The 17933-nt window shown below is 45.1% G+C and overlaps 1 protein-coding gene across 24 annotated transcripts in view; it reads right to left on the bottom strand.

Annotated features, from left to right (window-relative positions):
• The window catches only part of LOC111859613 (uncharacterized), an 80731-nt gene that overhangs the window by 33516 nt on the left and 29282 nt on the right, over positions 1 to 17933 (bottom strand). For 8 of the 24 annotated variants that reach the window (XM_023842435.2, XM_023842434.2, XM_023842438.2 and 5 more), the window contains exon 4: positions 11902 to 14781. In XM_023842435.2, coding sequence (XP_023698203.2) covers positions 11902 to 14781 — 2880 coding nt within the window. The remainder of the gene's footprint in view (positions 1 to 11901; positions 14782 to 17933) is intronic. The other 16 variants (XM_072710813.1, XM_072710805.1, XM_072710808.1 and 13 more) reach the window with 16 other exon arrangements.

Genomic DNA, 17933 nt, shown 5'->3' with positions numbered 1-17933 from the left:
TGTGTCACACCCCATCGTTTCCTTGGTTGCTCTGATTCCTTACATCTCCAGGGCAACAGCCTTCTGTTTCCACGGAAACAGGCTCCCTTTGACAGTAGCTGCTATGATTAGGGGCTGTACCGCAATGCACGGTGCTAGAGGTAAGGGCGGAGGAAAGCAGCGAGGAGTGGAGAGAAAGAGCAAGAGGATGAATGGATATGAGTCACAGGAGAGAAAAGACGACAATAAAGTCTTCAGATTTTGAAACAAATATGACATTCCTCTACTACATTATCACCACAATGTATTTACTTTACGGTCTCAAGTGTGTAATGATCAGATACACGAAACCATCATACACTAAAGACCAGCATGAAGAGCTGCTTAACACAGCTACTGCCATATGTGTAAAGAACATCCTTGCTTTCACCCTGACTTCCGTCATTTCTGAGCACAGAACATTCTTCGGAGTCCACAGTTAAATGAAATGCACCACAGGGAAGGTCAATATTACACTGTATTTTTAAATGCTGTAAGTGGCATATGTAGCATCAGCCAAATATATATGGTCTTTCAAGCTGGCCTCTATACCTTAGCAAGATCAACCTCCTGCATTCTGAGGGGGAATTATTGCAGAATGAACAATTCCTAGTCCTAAGGAATCCCCTGGTTTGGGGGGGGGGGGTGACTGGTCATCACAAATAGGTCTTTAACATCAAACTAATCTGCAATGATTTTCAGTTCAATTGATCTCAATTCATTTGAAAGACTAACCTCTTTTATAATCCAGTAGAAATTACACTGTCCCAAAAAAATGACTGAGTGTGAGTTTAAATTTATGGCAGCTGGATTTTTCTCCAGCATTCCAGGAGGCTATGACCAAAAAAATTAGGTTAGATAAAGGTAAATATAGAATAACCTTTAAGGAAGGCACTGAATGATTTAATACAGACACTGAAAATATATTGCTACACTGTCCACCAAAAATTAGACTAGAATAGGTGTGGATGGAAATGAAAGCATTGTATTCCCCGGAGAACATGTCACTTGCTCCGCCCATCTCATCTGTAATTGTCTCACACTAAGTACCTTGTACAATTTCTACAAGTACCAAATGGATCAGCTGGAAATGTGAAAGGTGGAAGAGGTTCCTCACAACAGCTCTGTTTTTGGTCTCGACTGCCCTCTGTCACTGCAATTCCAGTTTTGGATCTGATCAAGTGTATATTTTTAGCTGGATATTTTCATCCATATGATGTTTTTATGAAGTGGCAATAAGATCCATCGAAGATCAAACAGAATAAGTATATTAATAATAATAATAATAATAATAATAATAATTAGACTGACCTTGTTCACAAGGATAAGCCTCTAATCCAGGGGTCTCCAACTCCAGTCCTGGAGAGCTACTATCCAGTAGGTTTTCTGTCCCACTTGGCTTCTGATGAGCCACACCTGTTCCTGGTATTTACCTGAGAACAGGTGTGGCGCATCAGAAGCCAGGTATGATAGAAAACCTACTGGACGGAAGCTCTCCAGGACTCCTAGACCCCTCCGCTAATCATCTTATTCTTCTTTTTGCTGTCACTACGTGCCATTACTTCAGTTTTGGTATGATTTGTCTCAAAATTTATCGGCAAAGGTTGGAAAAGATCTGTCAAATACTTTTTGAGTTACTGTGTGATGAAAGGATCAAATGTCTGAAACTACCCTTTTTTTCTGTCACGGTGTGGTGCTGCTTCAATTTTGGGGCAGTTTGTCTCAGAATTTTACCACTTTCAGTTTGGGTCAGATGGGTCTGCAAAGATTCATAAAATACTTTTAGAGTTACTGTGTTCACAAGATCAAGTGTCTTCTATAGCTGCCATTTTCATTCCTTTGCTGACACACAACACTACTGCTTCATTTTTGGGGCAATTTGTCAGCAAATAAAACCAAGTATACACCTTCCTTAATATAATGTTTCAGTGACTCAGAAAAAAGATCCATCAAATACTTTTTGACTTATCACATTCACATGGTCAAATTTTGCGATGTTCTCAAAATTTTATCTCTTCCATTTGGCACCTATACATAGCCTCTGCAAAGTTGAAAAAAAATTGTCTTAACAGGATCAAGGGCAGTTTTTGATATCACTATGAGACGTGCTTCAGTTTTGGGGCCGACTTAGCTCAAAATTTAACCAGTTCCAGGTGCGGCACTGACCAATGCAGCTCAACAGAAGATTAACGGTGAAAGAACTTAAAAGGACACATCCAGTGGCACATTCGTAGATCCAGGGGCCCCCTGCACCCTCAGTGCAGTGACTGTTTAGGCCTCCCAAGCGCACTAATATCAACCCCATGGTAGGTTTCTTCTTTTGATACATTTTTATATGATGAAACCATATCATCTACTTCAGTAACTATCTTCAGTACCTACAGTATTTAATTCAAGAAGACTTTCATAAACGGCCAAGAATGTGACTTGCCAAGTGTGACATCCACCAGTAACGTCTTCAGGCAGCAGATGAACTGTCAGAGGCAGTGTAGAATTCCAGTGGCTACAGTGAACCACTTACAGATTATAGATAATAGCTTGTGAAATAAATTGAAAATTGAAATCATGTCAGACTCCAATTTTGACTTTGCTTTTTCATTTCCAAACAGCTCCTGTCATTGTTTCTGATTTTCCTGACCCTGCCTCTGAGCCCAATAACTTTGTTCCATGTCCCATCCATGTGTGTCATGCGGTTCTACTTCCTGACAGAAGTGATTTTGCCACAGACCATGTGGCATGACTCAATCTGAAGGTATGACAGAAGGTAGAAAGATGGAATGTCTCCAGTGAAATATGCACCCATAAACGGGTAGAAAATGCATGTTCCCATGCAAGTAACTAAACTTAACAGGAGATGTGAAAGATAGGTTAAATTCTAATTAGCACTAATCTTTGTATTAAAAAATGTATAATAAAAATCTGTAAAGGAAACATGCTATACAAAAAGGCCTGCATTTATGCAATAAACATAAATAAATAACATATTTGGGCCATTTTATTCCTGTGCTGATTATAATTTAATGTCAAATGTCAAAACATTCCAGTAAAATGACCAAAAATGTTTATACCATAGTCTCCTCATGGTAGATGGGGTTTAGAGCCCAGGCAGATGGCTCAACCGTCTGAAATTACTGTTATAGCCTGGAATTGCCCTAGTTTTGAGATGATTATTTTCAAAATTTATGTGTAGCCTCTAGGTGACTGAGTCTGCCAACATCAGATTTATTTTCAATCTAAGGGCATGTCAACCACAATGGTTTATCCCTATTGATGGAACAAATTCAGAGAGCTGAATTTTCGATTTCAAATGAGTTGAAATCTTTGCATACATTCTAATAAAACATATAGAAACGCTATTTAGATTCCATGCATCATTAACACCAAATTTCCATCAATGACAGGAACGGCTATGCCTCAGCCAAAGGCAGAAAAATCGTGAAACACTTTTGTGTATCATGCATGCAAATATCTTCCTTATTTTGTCAGGCTTCGGATAAACATAGCCCTTTCTACATAACACCCAATTCTGTGCTTATAACAGAATACAACAATTTGTTCATTTAGTACTGGGTATCATTTTAAAAAAATCTTATATAAATAAGGATGCATTTAATCTAATTTTTTTCAGAGTATGAGCAGCAGTACTCGCTTTCTTGTCATATCGATATCCGTGTGTACATCTAAAAAAATAATATGTGACATTTAAACTTAAAATATAAAATAAAAATACAGTGGTACCTCGGTTCTCTAACTCACTAGAACTCGAATTTCTTGAAAGTCGAACAAACCAATTTGACCTAGAACTCAATCTGAATATGAGAAGTCGAACCGTGAACGCTGACCTAATATAAATTGTACGGGCCAGGAAATGAGTCATACTACAATGCAATTCTTACTTGAATGCCTTCTTCACAGACAGGACGATTAACCAAATAAAGCAGCGCAACATTACAGTAACTAACAATAAATAAACCACTAACTTACGTGTACTATTAGAGCATTTATGTCATTTATTTAAACTTTATTTTACCAGGTAAATTAACTGAAAACCAGTTCTCACTGCTTTACGTGATATTCGGGAGAAATAGCAGATTACGCATCGGAACTGCCTGGGATACAAACGTCATGCGTGTAACTTAACTCTTCAGCCAATAAGGGCAAAGGTGTGTTGTCACGGAGGCGGTTCCAGTTTGTGCAGCCGGGTGAGAGGTTGCAATGCATCTAACCGTAATGCATTGCGTCAGGATCAGAATGCGTTGCTTTAAGCCAGCGCTGTAAGCAAGTCGAACGCACCCACTGACCGGACTGGGGAAACAAACTAAAACATGGACTTAATAGTAATGACAACAACCAGAAACAGCTGATCACATGGGGATCCCACACGAGGTTAACAAGGGGGCGTATTAACAAAAATAAACACACATGCACATAGGACAAGGCAGGGCACATATTTTTCTTTTAAACTAAAGTAAAACCGTGAAAGTAAGAAAAAAACCATACACGGATAATCCCGAAATAGCCAGCGAGCAAGGGGGAGGAGCCACAACGACCAGTAAGCACCTCCTGCATCCCCTACCACACTAAGGCCTTGTCCACGTTCATAGGTATTTTCCAAAACAGGGATTTCCTCCTCCGTAATTAAAAAAGAAAAAAAAAACGTTTTTTTTTTTCTTTTTAATCTCCGTCCACATGAAAATGCTAAAAACGCCTAATGTAAAAAGCGAACGGCACGCACTCTTCACTTCAATGTAGATCACGGCACACACTCTGATGTCACAAGCCCTGTCTACTCATCGGCACTGAAAATGGAACTTCTGAAGATCTTCACCCTGGACAGAGTTTTGCGCAAGCTCCGTTTTCAGTGACCTAAAGCGCCGCTTGCATGTGGAGCTTTTAAAAAAAATACCTGTGTATGTGTGGACAAGGCCTAAAACACCACTGAAAACCCCTGTTTGTCTATGCACTGATATTTTAATAAATGCAGCCTGGCTGTAGATCTTGAAACTGTCCATTGCTTTGTGTGTTCAGCCTGCTACAATACGTCATGTCTGCTGTACTACTAAACATGCTGAATCAACCACTATAGAAAACCTTGCTGACATCGACACAATGAAAATTCTAATTTTATTATTTCCTTAGTTATAAATACTAAATAAGGGATGCTTGATACAGATGTTTCACGATGGAATGATGAAACATCATCGTAAATAAAGAATATTTAGAAATAGGTTCGGATTTTCCTTTTTCTTGGATTCTGCTATGTATGCGCTCTGTTACACACTCACACACCCACACAACATTACGCTGTCCACTACTGAAATTACTGTAAATGGAGGCATTTACATCCGTCATTAAGCGGTGCATCCTTGATATTTGGGACAAGGCAAGACCAATATGCAGGGATTTTTACCTTCCACTGCACTTGTGCTCTTTAGTATTGGAGCTGGTCTTCGGCAATGGAAGAGGACGTAAAAAGAATACACATATTCATTCATATTGAGATTCACCCTGGGACTCTGGTCGTCTTTTTATATGGACACATCTCTGTTTATATGTGTCACTGCACCACAAAAGACTGACACGTGAATGAAAACAAGCAAACACGCAAGTAACAGTGTCTCCAGACAGTTGAACTCAAATCTACATCTTAAATGCTAAAACTGCCATTATCAAATAAGAACTAAACTTTTTTCCCCCTCAACCAATGACCATAAAACCAATTTTCATAAAATAGGCACTTGATTAAAAGATGTGGCTTTAGTTCTGCTGTTAGAGGACATTTCTGAAAGATGGAGTGTCAAGTTTGATAAAAGCTAAGGAACAGTGGAGGGCTGAAATGACACAACTGTAACTTCTCCGCATTGTCATTATTAGCTTACATTGTAGACTGCAGGCTACGGTGGACGTCAATAAAAGTAAAATCAAAATTCTATTCTTTCATTGAACTGTTATGTTACAGTCCCATGACTCAATGTACTGTCAGCTATCGTACATTTAGACCTAAATTTAGAATGTGTCATTACGTATGTGTGTTGCTGGGGGGGGGGGGGGGGGGGGGGGGTGTTGTGTCCGGTCCGCGTGTGATACAAAGACCTTGCGTGGTGGTTACTCATTTGTCTGTGTATCCGTGACAGACAGCGAGGGACGATGCATATCACAGTCACGCACATCCGCCTTTGTCATCAGCAGCTTTCCTTGTTGTCTAGGCAACATCGACTGCTTAGTTACCATGGAAACCAGACAGAACCCTATCACTATACCCCTTCAAGTACAGCCATCCAAGACAGGCTGTATGATGGTCTATCTCCTGAAAGAAAACTGACCTTCCATCACAACGTGAATTAGAAACCCCATCATCAAAAGAAGCTGTAACCCTCCCCTCATTAGAGAGTCACATAACATTATTCATAATGTTCATTTTCATACCACGGAGCACCACTACAGTATAATGCAGCTTAGCTGATTACTGGTTCTGAAGTCACAAGCCACTGGGGAACTGAATTATGATGTTTATTATGTACTGTTGTGATGTGCTATTTGCTTTGTTTGTACATTGTTCAGGACAAAAATTTCTGAGATATATAGACACACACACGTGCACATACGCTCACACACACACACACACACACACACACACAGTCCACATATTCATATCTTTATGGGGACTCTCCATCCATTTCCATGGGCATAACCCTAATTCCAACAATGACAACCTTAACTCTTACCCAGCCCTAACCTTAACCATAAGTGACAAGTAACCTAACAAAATAGTAGATTTCACACAGTGCAAGGATGCTGTGAGAATTCGTGAGAAAAGAGCAGATTAGGGTGGGAATGGGGCCTTCACCTCTCCTCTTTTTGACACTCGTGACCCTTTATCTGGCAGGATCTCAATTTCACGGACAAAAGACAAGCAGGTGGACGCAGCCAGAGACAGGGCAAAAGGGGACGAGGACCGACGTGCCGCAGTGACGTCATCACTTACACACGGCTGCCTTCAGCCCCCGGAAGTGCCTGCCTGTGCTGCCATTCTTCAAGGTATTTACCCTGCTTCAGCAAATATCCTGATTTGTAAACTTGTATTTGCCTATACAACACAATATTCAACGACTGACTCAATAGGATTCTCAAGCACGCCGCAGCAAGCCCCGAATGCACGGCCCTATAAAACTTCGGTTATCCTTTCTGTGCGATGGAGACCTCTGCCCGGCCCCAAGGGCCCCCCCCCCACGAAAGACGACGTGACCGGCTGCTGGCACGCTGAGTTACGCCAGTCGGCCCAGAAAAGTGAGGGTGCGGTAATTAAAGTTGCACGCTTCCATAAAAAGACCCCACCCCCCCAAACCCATCTATAAAAAGAAAGCACTGCTCTCATCTTGTGTAATGGGTTGAAAAAAGAAAGAATCACCTGTGAATGATATATGAGCTGTAGGATGCATAGAGCAAGGACAGAGGCAGTGGGGGGGGGGGGTGGCTGTCTGCACTAGCAGTCAGGCAAAGGCACAGAAGCTGCTGGGTAACGACTGAGGCCAGGACACTTCCTCACTGCTGACCCCTGAAATTCCATCTGAATACACCAACACTGTGGGTGAGGCAGAAGAGCTGAGAATGACAGAAAGTGCTCTGTACACACGGGCAGGGCTAGACATAAGCCGCGGCACCGCGGCCAATGGCCGTCGTGCCTTTCAAAATTGGCCGCACGCCTCCTCAAAATTGAAGTACCTTACGGCCAAGATTGGCCTGCCTTTAATATTTGTCTGGCCGTATGCCCCCTTTTTACCGAAAGTAACGTTCATTACACAAAAGACTTGCGCACGACACGGTCCACTTTACCTCGTCAACAATCGATGCATCTGTACTGAACCCGAACCCAACCTTCGATACGAGAAACGAGATCGACCCGCACATCTCGTAATTCCCAACTACTGAATGAACCGCAATGAATTCTGGACTAATACGATCATGTGTTCGTCGCATGATTGGCTGGTACGGTATGTATCGTCCAGCCTACTATGGAGCCACAGCAATGACAATGGTGCATCATCGGGGGTTACGTTTTTGATTGGAAAAGCCATCCGACGGTTTCCGAATAACAGATAGGTGTCCTCTTCGGTAATCATCGTGTAGTTGTCGTCTGCTGCTTATGCTGTCACCATGCCTCGCAAAGATCGAGAACGTAAAAGAAAGCAAGCTGAACTCGCGGCTACTGCCGCAAAATGTTGCAAATTATCTACTTTGTTCAGGTAAGTGTCAGATGGTGTTGTAAAAAAACATTTGCCGAGGCAGAGCAGATTTGACTCAGAGAAGTACCAAGCTCTGCTGGGAGGATATAGGACTGGTAGCGTGCAGTGTGCAAAAAACGAACGTCAAGTCAATTGTCATGTACACTAAAAGAATACGGGTGTTCTGAGCAAACAAATACAAAAATATTGACGGCTCCTTTATTGTTGGATTTTGTTTTTTGAAATAAAGCTCTATATATATATATATATATATATATATATATATATATATATATATATATATATATATATATATATATGTATATTCTGTCTCAAATCGAAGGTCGTATTGCGTAGGTTGTCTAAACTTGGTAATTACAGTAATTGGTAATTAGTGACTCAGTATTGGCCCAATGCCTTTTTGGAAAGTTTCAGCTTTTTTGAAAATAAAAAAAATGCATCCTTTATGGAAATAAAATTCCTCCACAAGGCCCGAGGTGTCCTATGAAATTTAAATAAATGAAAAAAACATTTTTACTCCAGATTTTGGCCTTGTGCCCAGGCTTAATGGCCTTGTGCCCTACAAAAAATATGAATAGCCAAGGCCAAAGTGGCTGTGCCCTCCTAAATCCTTATGTCTAGCCCTGCACGGGCTTAGAGGCAGGAATTGCTCTGTACACACAGCCTCAGTGAGAGGCAGGAAGTGCTCTGTACACACGGGCCCAGAGGCAGGAAATGCTCTGTACATACAGCCTCAGTAAGAGGCAGCATATTCCAAGCACCCATACCTCTAGCCTAACACATTTGACCTTTCTGAACACTTTGGTGGGTCTCTCCACTACACACCTCACACTGCGGCACACACTCCATGACCCTCTCGTTTTCTACCACCCCTGGAACTGGGCAGCAGTCCCTGCCCCCCCAGCCCATTCTCTGCTGGACGAGCACAGTGGGGCTTCATTGACCCACTCCATAATCCACACAGCCTACTCATTCTCCAGTATCTTTTAGTTAAATAATTACTGGTAATTAAGATGAATCGCCACAGTCAATGACTAACTTGATAAAACAACCGTGGATGGATTTCCAAGCTCATTACACTCACCACTCACCAGCAAACACAATAAAGAGGTAGAGTTTGCAGATCCCCAGCTAAACTGTTGTCCCCGGGCAATATGGACGTACGGAAAAACGTATTCATAGCTGCCATCTTCATAATAAATATTAAATGAAAAACTCAACAAGGCTCCCTATTAAATCTCAACACACGGGCCCAGAGGCAGGAAGTGCTCTGTACACACGGGGTCAGAGGCAGGAAGTGCTCTGTACACACGGGCTCAGAGGCAGGAAGTGCTCTGTACACACGGGCTCAGAGGCAGGAAGTGCTCTGTACACACAGCCTCAGTGAGAGGCAGGAAGTGCTCTGTACACACAGCCTCAGTGAGAGGCAGGAAGTGCTCTGTACACACAGGCTCAGAGGCAGGAAGTGCTCTGTACACACAGCCTCAGTGAGAGGCAGGAAGTGCTCTGTACACACGGGCTCAGAGGCAGGAAGTGCTCTGTACACACAGGCTCAGTGAGAGACACTAATGACAGCACAGACACTAATGACAGCACAGACATTAATGAGCAGCACAGACACTAATGACAGCACAGACATTAATGAGCAGCACAGACACTAATGACAGCACAGACACTAATGACAGCACAGACACTAATGAGCAGCACAGACACTAATGACAGCACAGACACTAATGAGCAGCACAGACATTAATGAGCAGCACAGACATTAATGACAACACAGACACTAATGACAGCACAGACACTAATGACAGCACAGACATTAATGACAGCACAGACATTAATGAGCTGCACAGACATTAATGAGCAGCACAGACACTAATGACAGCACAGACACTAATGACAGCACAGACATTAATGAGCTGCACAGACATTAATGAGCAGCACAGACACTAATGACAGCACAGACACTAATGACAGCACAGACATTAATGACAGCACAGACACTAATGACAGCACAGACACTAATGACAGCACAGACATTAATGAGCTGCACAGACATTAATGAGCAGCACAGACACTAATGACAGCACAGACACTAATGACAGCACAGACACTAATGACAGCACAGACACTAATGACAGCACAGAGCCCCTTCCTGTTCATTCAGTGCTGCGACAGTACAGAGGTTTCCTACGAGGTCTAATATAAGACGAATGGGAGACAGACAGGACTCTGGTGGGGGGGGAGTCCTTTCCCATGTCTGCCCTGCCACTCTGGAGCATTAAAGCCCCCTCCCTGTTTTACAAAGGACTTCCTGGGATACAGTACACTATCACAAGTACCAGTTGCAACCAAAAGGAGGGGAAATCCCCACAATCATCAGCAAGAATTCATAGCAGTTGGTCTTCACCAATATTTACATATATAGCTCTGGAAAAAATAAAGAGGCCACTCTATATTTAAAAAAAAAAAAAAAACATTTTTAAATCCTGGTTTAATGCTGGTTCTGCTGGCAGAGGCTACACTGAGCGACAGGCTGATTCCAGGCTCAAAGTTTCTAAGACAGCAGAACATAAAAACAAACTCAAGCAGGATTTTTTTTTTTATTATTTTTCCACAGACGCACACCCATAAATTGAGAAATGAGTGAAACAGAAAATTTTGCTGTGGTCTCTTAATTTCTTCCATAGCTGTATGTAACCCCTTGCACATTCAACTACAGGGGCCGGTTTCAGAAAGCAGGATCTCTTGCTTAGTTGGATAACTTGTCAGATATAAAGCAGTCTGGGCTAAGCGTAAGCGAATGAAAATAAAGTCCATTTAAACTGCGGTACCTTAAATGCAACAAGTTATTTGGTTCAGGTTACGCAATTAGTACCCGAAGGTAAATACAGTTTGCAGCAGGAGTCATCATTTATCTTGACAAACGTTTTACAAACGCAGACTATCGACAGACGTAATGAGAGGTCCTGAAAAGTAAAAATCAATGAAAATAAAACTCGATTTAAAAAATCAATAATGAAATAAATAAATGTCCTTGTGTATTTACACTTTATCCGGCATTCCTAAGAGTTTTGGACACTACCTATGTCCAACCCACAGACAAAGGTTACTGCCACTAACCACACTGTCAGCAAGGAAATCGACTAACTTACCTATTTTGATCATCCATCGTCGGTGGCAGAAAAGGTGGGGTGGGGTGGGAAAGGTATGGAACAAGAAACGAGAGAGATTATTTTTACATGCTGTAAATAATGGTTTTCAAATGAATAAACAGTATTCATTCTGATTAAACCATGTTACCCACATTTGATGAAAGAATCAGCAGTATGGGGTTATACAGTAAGACGATGAACGCTTTAGTACAGCTTTAAAAAAGCCATTAAGTTGAAAAAGCCGAGTCAAATCTTGATTAGTCTGTTTCGACACCATGGTTAATCATATACTGCCAAGCCAGGAGTGCACTATGGAAAAGGCAGCAGAAAATCAGATCCACTCCAAAGCCTGAAAAAGCAAACCCCCAGATCCACAGGCACATTCTCCTAGATAGATGCAGCGCAGCAGAAGTTAATTGAGGGTTTCAAGAGCGCCGGCCCACGCTTGCACCACACCATGCGATTCGCAGGGTGTCACCAACCTTCCAGCACAAAGGGTGCGGCCTGGCCCTGCTTCTGGTCACAGTCCTGGAGCTGGGACTGATGGTGCTCCAGAGAACTAGGGAAAAACGGCGGGGCTGAGGGGTTCAGGCCTGAGCTCACTACAGGTATGGCAGGGGCAGGTGTGGAGGCTGCAATGACCAGTGGGGGGCTCCGGAGGGAGGATGCAGGGGTAGGGACTGGGGTGGTTGGACCTGGGGATTTTGGGGAGGTGGAACTCTTCTTTCTAGATGACTTCTTAGGAGAGGGAGTGGACTGGGAATTATCTTTGGTCAGGGCTGGGCTACTTGGCCTTGGGAGACTAGTGAGAAGAGGCTCCTGGTGTTGTGGTATCTTGAAGGGATCGTCTTTGGGAGCTAAAGCAACCTGACCAGATAAGGGCAGTGCATTGTTAGGATCTACAGTGACACCTGCAGTGAGCACTTCTGAGGACACGGGGCCTGTTTCCTCCATGACAGGCAGAGCCTGGGGGCCCACAGGACTAGACACTGGGGACTCAGCAGGGTGAGATGGCATGGAGATCAAAGCGGGGCCGTCTGAGGGGGGCTGTTTCACAGTGCTGACACTGGAGGTGTTCTCTGGGGCGACTGTATCTGAGGGAGGCTGTTTCACAGTGCTGACACTGGAGGTGTTCTCTGGGGCGACTGTAACTGAGGGAGGCTGTTTCGCAGTGCTGACACTGGAGGTGTTCTCTGGGGCGACTGTATCTGTGGGGGGCTGTTTCACAGTGCTGACACTGGAGGTGTTCTCTGGGGCGACTGTATCTGTGGGGGGCTGTTTCACAGTGCTGACACTGGAGGTGTTCTCTGGGGCGACTGTATCTGAGGGGGGCTGTTTCACAGTGCTGACACTGGAGGTGTTCTCTGGGGCGACTGTATCTGAGGGAGGCTGTTTCACAGTGCTGACACTGGAGGTGTTCTCTGGGGCGACTGTATCTGAGGGGGGCTGTTTCACAGTGCTGACACTGGAGGTGTTCTCTGGGGCGACTGTAACTGAGGGAGGCTGTTTCGCAGTGCTGACACTGGAGGTGTTCTCTGGGGCGACTGTATCTGAGGGAGGCTGTTTCACAGTGCTGACACTGGAGGTGTTCTCTGAGGCGACTGTATCTAAGGGGGGCGGTTTCACAGTGCTGACACTGGAGGTGTTCTCTGAGGCGACTATATCTGAGGGTGGCCGTTTCACAGTGCTGACACTGGAGGTGTTCTCTGGGGCGACTGTATCTGTGGGGGGCTGTTTCACAGTGCTGACACTGGAGGTGTTCTCTGGGGCGACTGTATCTGAGGGGGGCTGTTTCACAGTGCTGACACTGGAGGTGTTCTCTGGGGCGACTGTATCTGAGGGAGGCTGTTTCACAGTGCTGACACTGGAGGTGTTCTCTGGGGCGACTGTATCTGAGGGGGGCTGTTTCACAGTGCTGACACTGGAGGTGTTCTCTGGGGCGACTGTAACTGAGGGAGGCTGTTTCGCAGTGCTGACACTGGAGGTGTTCTCTGGGGCGACTGTATCTGAGGGAGGCTGTTTCACAGTGCTGACACTGGAGGTGTTCTCTGAGGCGACTGTATCTAAGGGGGGCGGTTTCACAGTGCTGACACTGGAGGTGTTCTCTGAGGCGACTATATCTGAGGGTGGCCGTTTCACAGTGCTGACACTGGAGGTGTTCTCTGGGGCGACTGTATCTGAGGGAGGCTGTTTCACAGTGCTGACACTGGAGGTGTTCTCTGGGGCGACTGTATCTGAGGGGGGCTGTTTCACAGTGCCGACACTGGAGGTGTTCTCTGGGGCGACTATATCTGAGGGCGGCCGTTTCACAGTGCTGACACTGGAGGTGTTCTCTGGGGCGACTGTATCTGAGGGAGGCTGTTTCACAGTGCTGACACTGGAGGTGTTCTCTGGGGCGACTGTATCTGAGGGGGGCTGTTTCACAGTGCCGACACTGGAGGTGTTCTCTGGGGCGACTGTATCTGAGGGAGGCTGTTTCGCAGTGCGGACACTGGAGGTGTTCTCTGAGGCGACTGTATCTGAGGGAGGCTGTTTCACAGTGCGGACACTGGAGGTGTTCTCTGGGGCTGCTGTAATGGCATTCGCTTCATTCTCAGGCTGAGGACTTGCAGGGATGTGATAGCAACCCTGCTTAACTGGGTCAGCTATAGTGTCAGTGCTAACACCAGAGAGTAGAAGGAACGTGTCGCCATCTTGGTGCCTCAACTGACTAGGCTCACCTGCATTTATGCGAGGGGATTCAGGGAAGACACTGTCCTGATTGGTGGTCTGTTTCGGTGATGATGCTGCCTTATTTGCTGAGTGGGAACCAGGTCGATCCTTGGTAGGAGAAGGAGTAGTATCAGACGACAGCTCCTCCTCTGCGTTCAGCAGAACAGTGTCCAAGGTTTCCATGGCGACATGGCTGGGGCTCTCCATGGTCTGAAGACTGGAGTTCAAGGTGAGCCCTGCAGGATCTGTCTTGGGAACAGTGGCTGCAGAGGGTAAAGAAGACTCCGGAAAAATATCCCACACATCTGGAATCTTCTTTCTGATTTTGCCCTTCTTAACCCTGACCCCACCTCTACCCCCCTCCTCACACTGCCACCCTGCTCCTCTCAGTGGGGACTGGTCTGGGCTATCAAATGGAAAGGTGTCTTCTCCCTGGTTCCACTGCTCTGGACCCCAATCCTCCCCAACATCACATATCTCCTCCTTGGGTCTCCTCTTCTTCTTCTTCCTCTGCTGCTTCCTGTCCCCCTCCCTGTCCTCTCTGGTCAGGACGTTCTCTTGGTAGGATCCCGGGGAACTCTCTGTTGAGGGGCTGAGGGACAGGTCGGCCGTCGGCTGACCCACACCATCCAGCGATGCTCCTGTCAGTCCTCATGTGTAGAGATGGAGAGACGGTTACATTGTATTCACCTTACCTGCATGTTACATCAATGTGTCTCACCCCTGGTTCTGATGGGCCACTACCACATGGAGGGTCTTCAGTCTACCAAAGAGTCTAAAATAAGCTACTTGGAGCAATTATTTCTTGATCCTACACACTCTGAATTCCCCAGTCAATACTGAGGCTTTAAAGCAAAGCAAAAAGAGCCTGTCACCCTGCACATGAGGCCGTCTGCCAGTTAAAAGAGGGCTAAGAACCACTGACTGAGATTTAAAGCAAAGACCTTTATGCTCACATTAGAGATATATGCACACTTTTCACTATGGTCCTCAGGGAGATCAAACAACAAATAAGGAATACAGCTCATCGGGAAGTCAAAAACACAAAAGCATCATTTTTTTTTGAGGCACTTTAAGAGGTACAGACATCGATTGGTCACAGAGACGAGGCGGCAAAGCGTTTAAATTGTGTTTGGTGTGAGAGTTAATGACAAGTACGGCAGAAAACGGCATTAAAGAGCCTTTTTCCTCTGGCTGATAACGCAGAAGAGGCACGAGGCGAGTCTGCAGGAATGCTGAGGGCAAGCTGCCACGGGCACGGCACAGAAACAGGGACGCAGGCTCACTGGAGGCCAAATATAAATAAAACAACGTAGCATTTCGGTTAGCGCAAATCATCAGCAGAGATATTCTCCCTATTATGCTACTCCTTTGATGGAAATATCAGCATAATTACACCTGAGGGATCAAGGAATGAGAAGTCCCTGTACCTCAGTAGCTTACAGCTGCAATGAATGCAGAAAAACTGGGGCAAAGATGGCCTATTTAGCTGGGCCCTTCGCTGTGCATGCGCTGGCCTACTGAGGCGGCCCAGCAGCTCTTGCTCTAGGAGCCTGCAATGCGGAGTGTAAGCGGCTGACTTAAATCCAAGAGCACATTACGCTACCTGCCGGCCCCCGACTGGCCCATAATTACCAAGCCACTTATAGCGATATCAAAAACAACCGACACAGATTCATCCTTTTCCTCAAAGGAATCAAGCAGTAGCACAATGGCCACTGGTCCCTATTAATTAACTGTAATCTGGCTCTGTGGTCAAGGTGGCACTGAGGAAAAAGGATATAATCTGGCTCTGTGGAGAACAAGGGGCTCAGGACAAGGAACTTAATCTGGCTCTGTGGAGAACAAGGGGCTCAGGACAAGGAACTTAATCTGGCTCTGTCGAGAACAAGGGGCTCAGGACAAGGAACTTAATCTGGATCTGTGGAGAACAAGGGGCTCAGGACAAGGAACTTAATCTGGCTCTGTGGAGAACAAGGGGCTCAGGACAAGGAACTTAATCTGGCTCTGTGGAGAACAAGGGGCTCAGGACAAGGAACTTAATCTGGCTCTGTCGAGAACAAGGGGCTCAGGACAAGGAACTTAATCTGGCTCTGTCGAGAACAAGGGGCTCAGGACAAGGAACTTAATCTGGCTCTATAGAGAACAAGGGGTTTAGGACAAGAAATGTGATCTGGCTCTGTGGAGAACAAGGGGCTCAGGACAAAGAACTTAATCTGGCTCTGTGGAGAACAAGGGGCTCAGGACAAGGAACTTAATCTGGCTCTATAGAGAACAAGGGGCTTAGGACAAGAAATGTGATCTGGCTCTGTGGAGAACAAGGGGCTCAGGACAAAGAACTTAATCTGGCTCTGTGGAGAACAAGGGGCTCAGGACAAGAAATGTGATCTGGCTCTATAAAGAACAAGGGGCTTAGGACAAGAAATGTGATCTGGCTCTGTGCAGAACAAGGGGCTCAGGACAAAGAATTTAATCTGGCTCTGTGGAGAACAAGGGGCTCAGGACAAGGAACTTAATCTGGCTCTGTGGAGAACAAGGGGCTCAGGACAAGGAACTTAATCTGGATCTGTGGAGAACAAGGGGCTCAGGACAAGGAACTTAATCTGGCTCTGTGGAGAACAAGGGGCTCAGGACAAGGAACTTAATCTGGCTCTGTGGAGAACAAGGGGCTCAGGACAAGGAACTTAATCTGGCTCTATAGAGAACAAGGGGCTTAGAACAAGAAATGTGATCTGGCTCTGTGGAGAACAAGGGGCTCAGGACAAAGAACTTAATCTGGCTCTGTGGAGAACAAGGGGCTCAGGACAAGAAATGTGATCTGGCTCTGTGGAGAACAAGGGGCTCAGGACAAAGAACTTAATCTGGCTCTGTGGAGAACAAGGGGCTCAGGACAAGGAACTTAATCTGGCTCTGTGGAGAACAAGGGGCTCAGGACAAGAAATGTGATCTGGCTCTGTGGAGAACAAGGGGCTCAGGACAAGGAACTTAATCTGGCTCTGTGGAGAACAAGGGGCTCAGGACAAGGAACTTAATCTGGCTCTATAGAGAACAAGGGGCTTAGGACAAGAAATGTGATCTGGCTCTGTGGAGAACAAGGGGCTCAGGACAAAGAACTTAATCTGGCTCTGTGGAGAACAAGGGGCTCAGGACAAGAAATGTGATCTGGCTCTGTGGAGAACAAGGGGCTCAGGACAAAGAACTTAATCTGGCTCTGTGGAGAACAAGGGGCTCAGGACAAGGAATGTGATCTGGCTCTGTGGAGAACAAGGGGCTCAGGACCCTTGCATGTCACAGTTTGGTTAAGACTGTACAGAGATGGGCTATCTTGGATATAAGAGGGTATAAACTGGTAGAGAATCAGCATTTAACAAAAGCATACTCGCTGCCATTATCACCCAAGGACACATCACTTTTCCTTGGTAGTCCAAAGCATACTTGGTTTTAAATAATTTACAATACTGACATTTTTTGATTCAGGGCTATAAATACTTGAATGTCCTGTCACATCATCATGCATGCGGTTTAACAACATGCAGTATTTTCTATGTAGCCTCTGGCAACACTGACCAGTGGCCATTTGCCCGATTCATGTGCATACATCCAGCCATTCGCAGGCAAAAACAGATTGTTTAAGATATTTTCAAAGTATTACATTAGATTGAGCCCTGTTATATTTGGAACAGGAGCCAAAACAGCCAGTTTACCTTCTTGGCCATACATGAATCCTCCTTTATGAGGTGAGCAGAATTGCTGCCTCCATCTAAATAGACTCATTGAATCTCCCTGTGGTCCAAATTACTCT

Source organism: Paramormyrops kingsleyae, chromosome 4 (assembly GCF_048594095.1).
Source record: "Paramormyrops kingsleyae isolate MSU_618 chromosome 4, PKINGS_0.4, whole genome shotgun sequence".
Classification (NCBI taxonomy): Eukaryota; Metazoa; Chordata; class Actinopteri; order Osteoglossiformes; family Mormyridae; genus Paramormyrops; species Paramormyrops kingsleyae.
The sequence above is the reverse complement of the archived record's forward strand: the minus strand, read 5'-3'. Positions and strand labels throughout refer to the sequence as shown.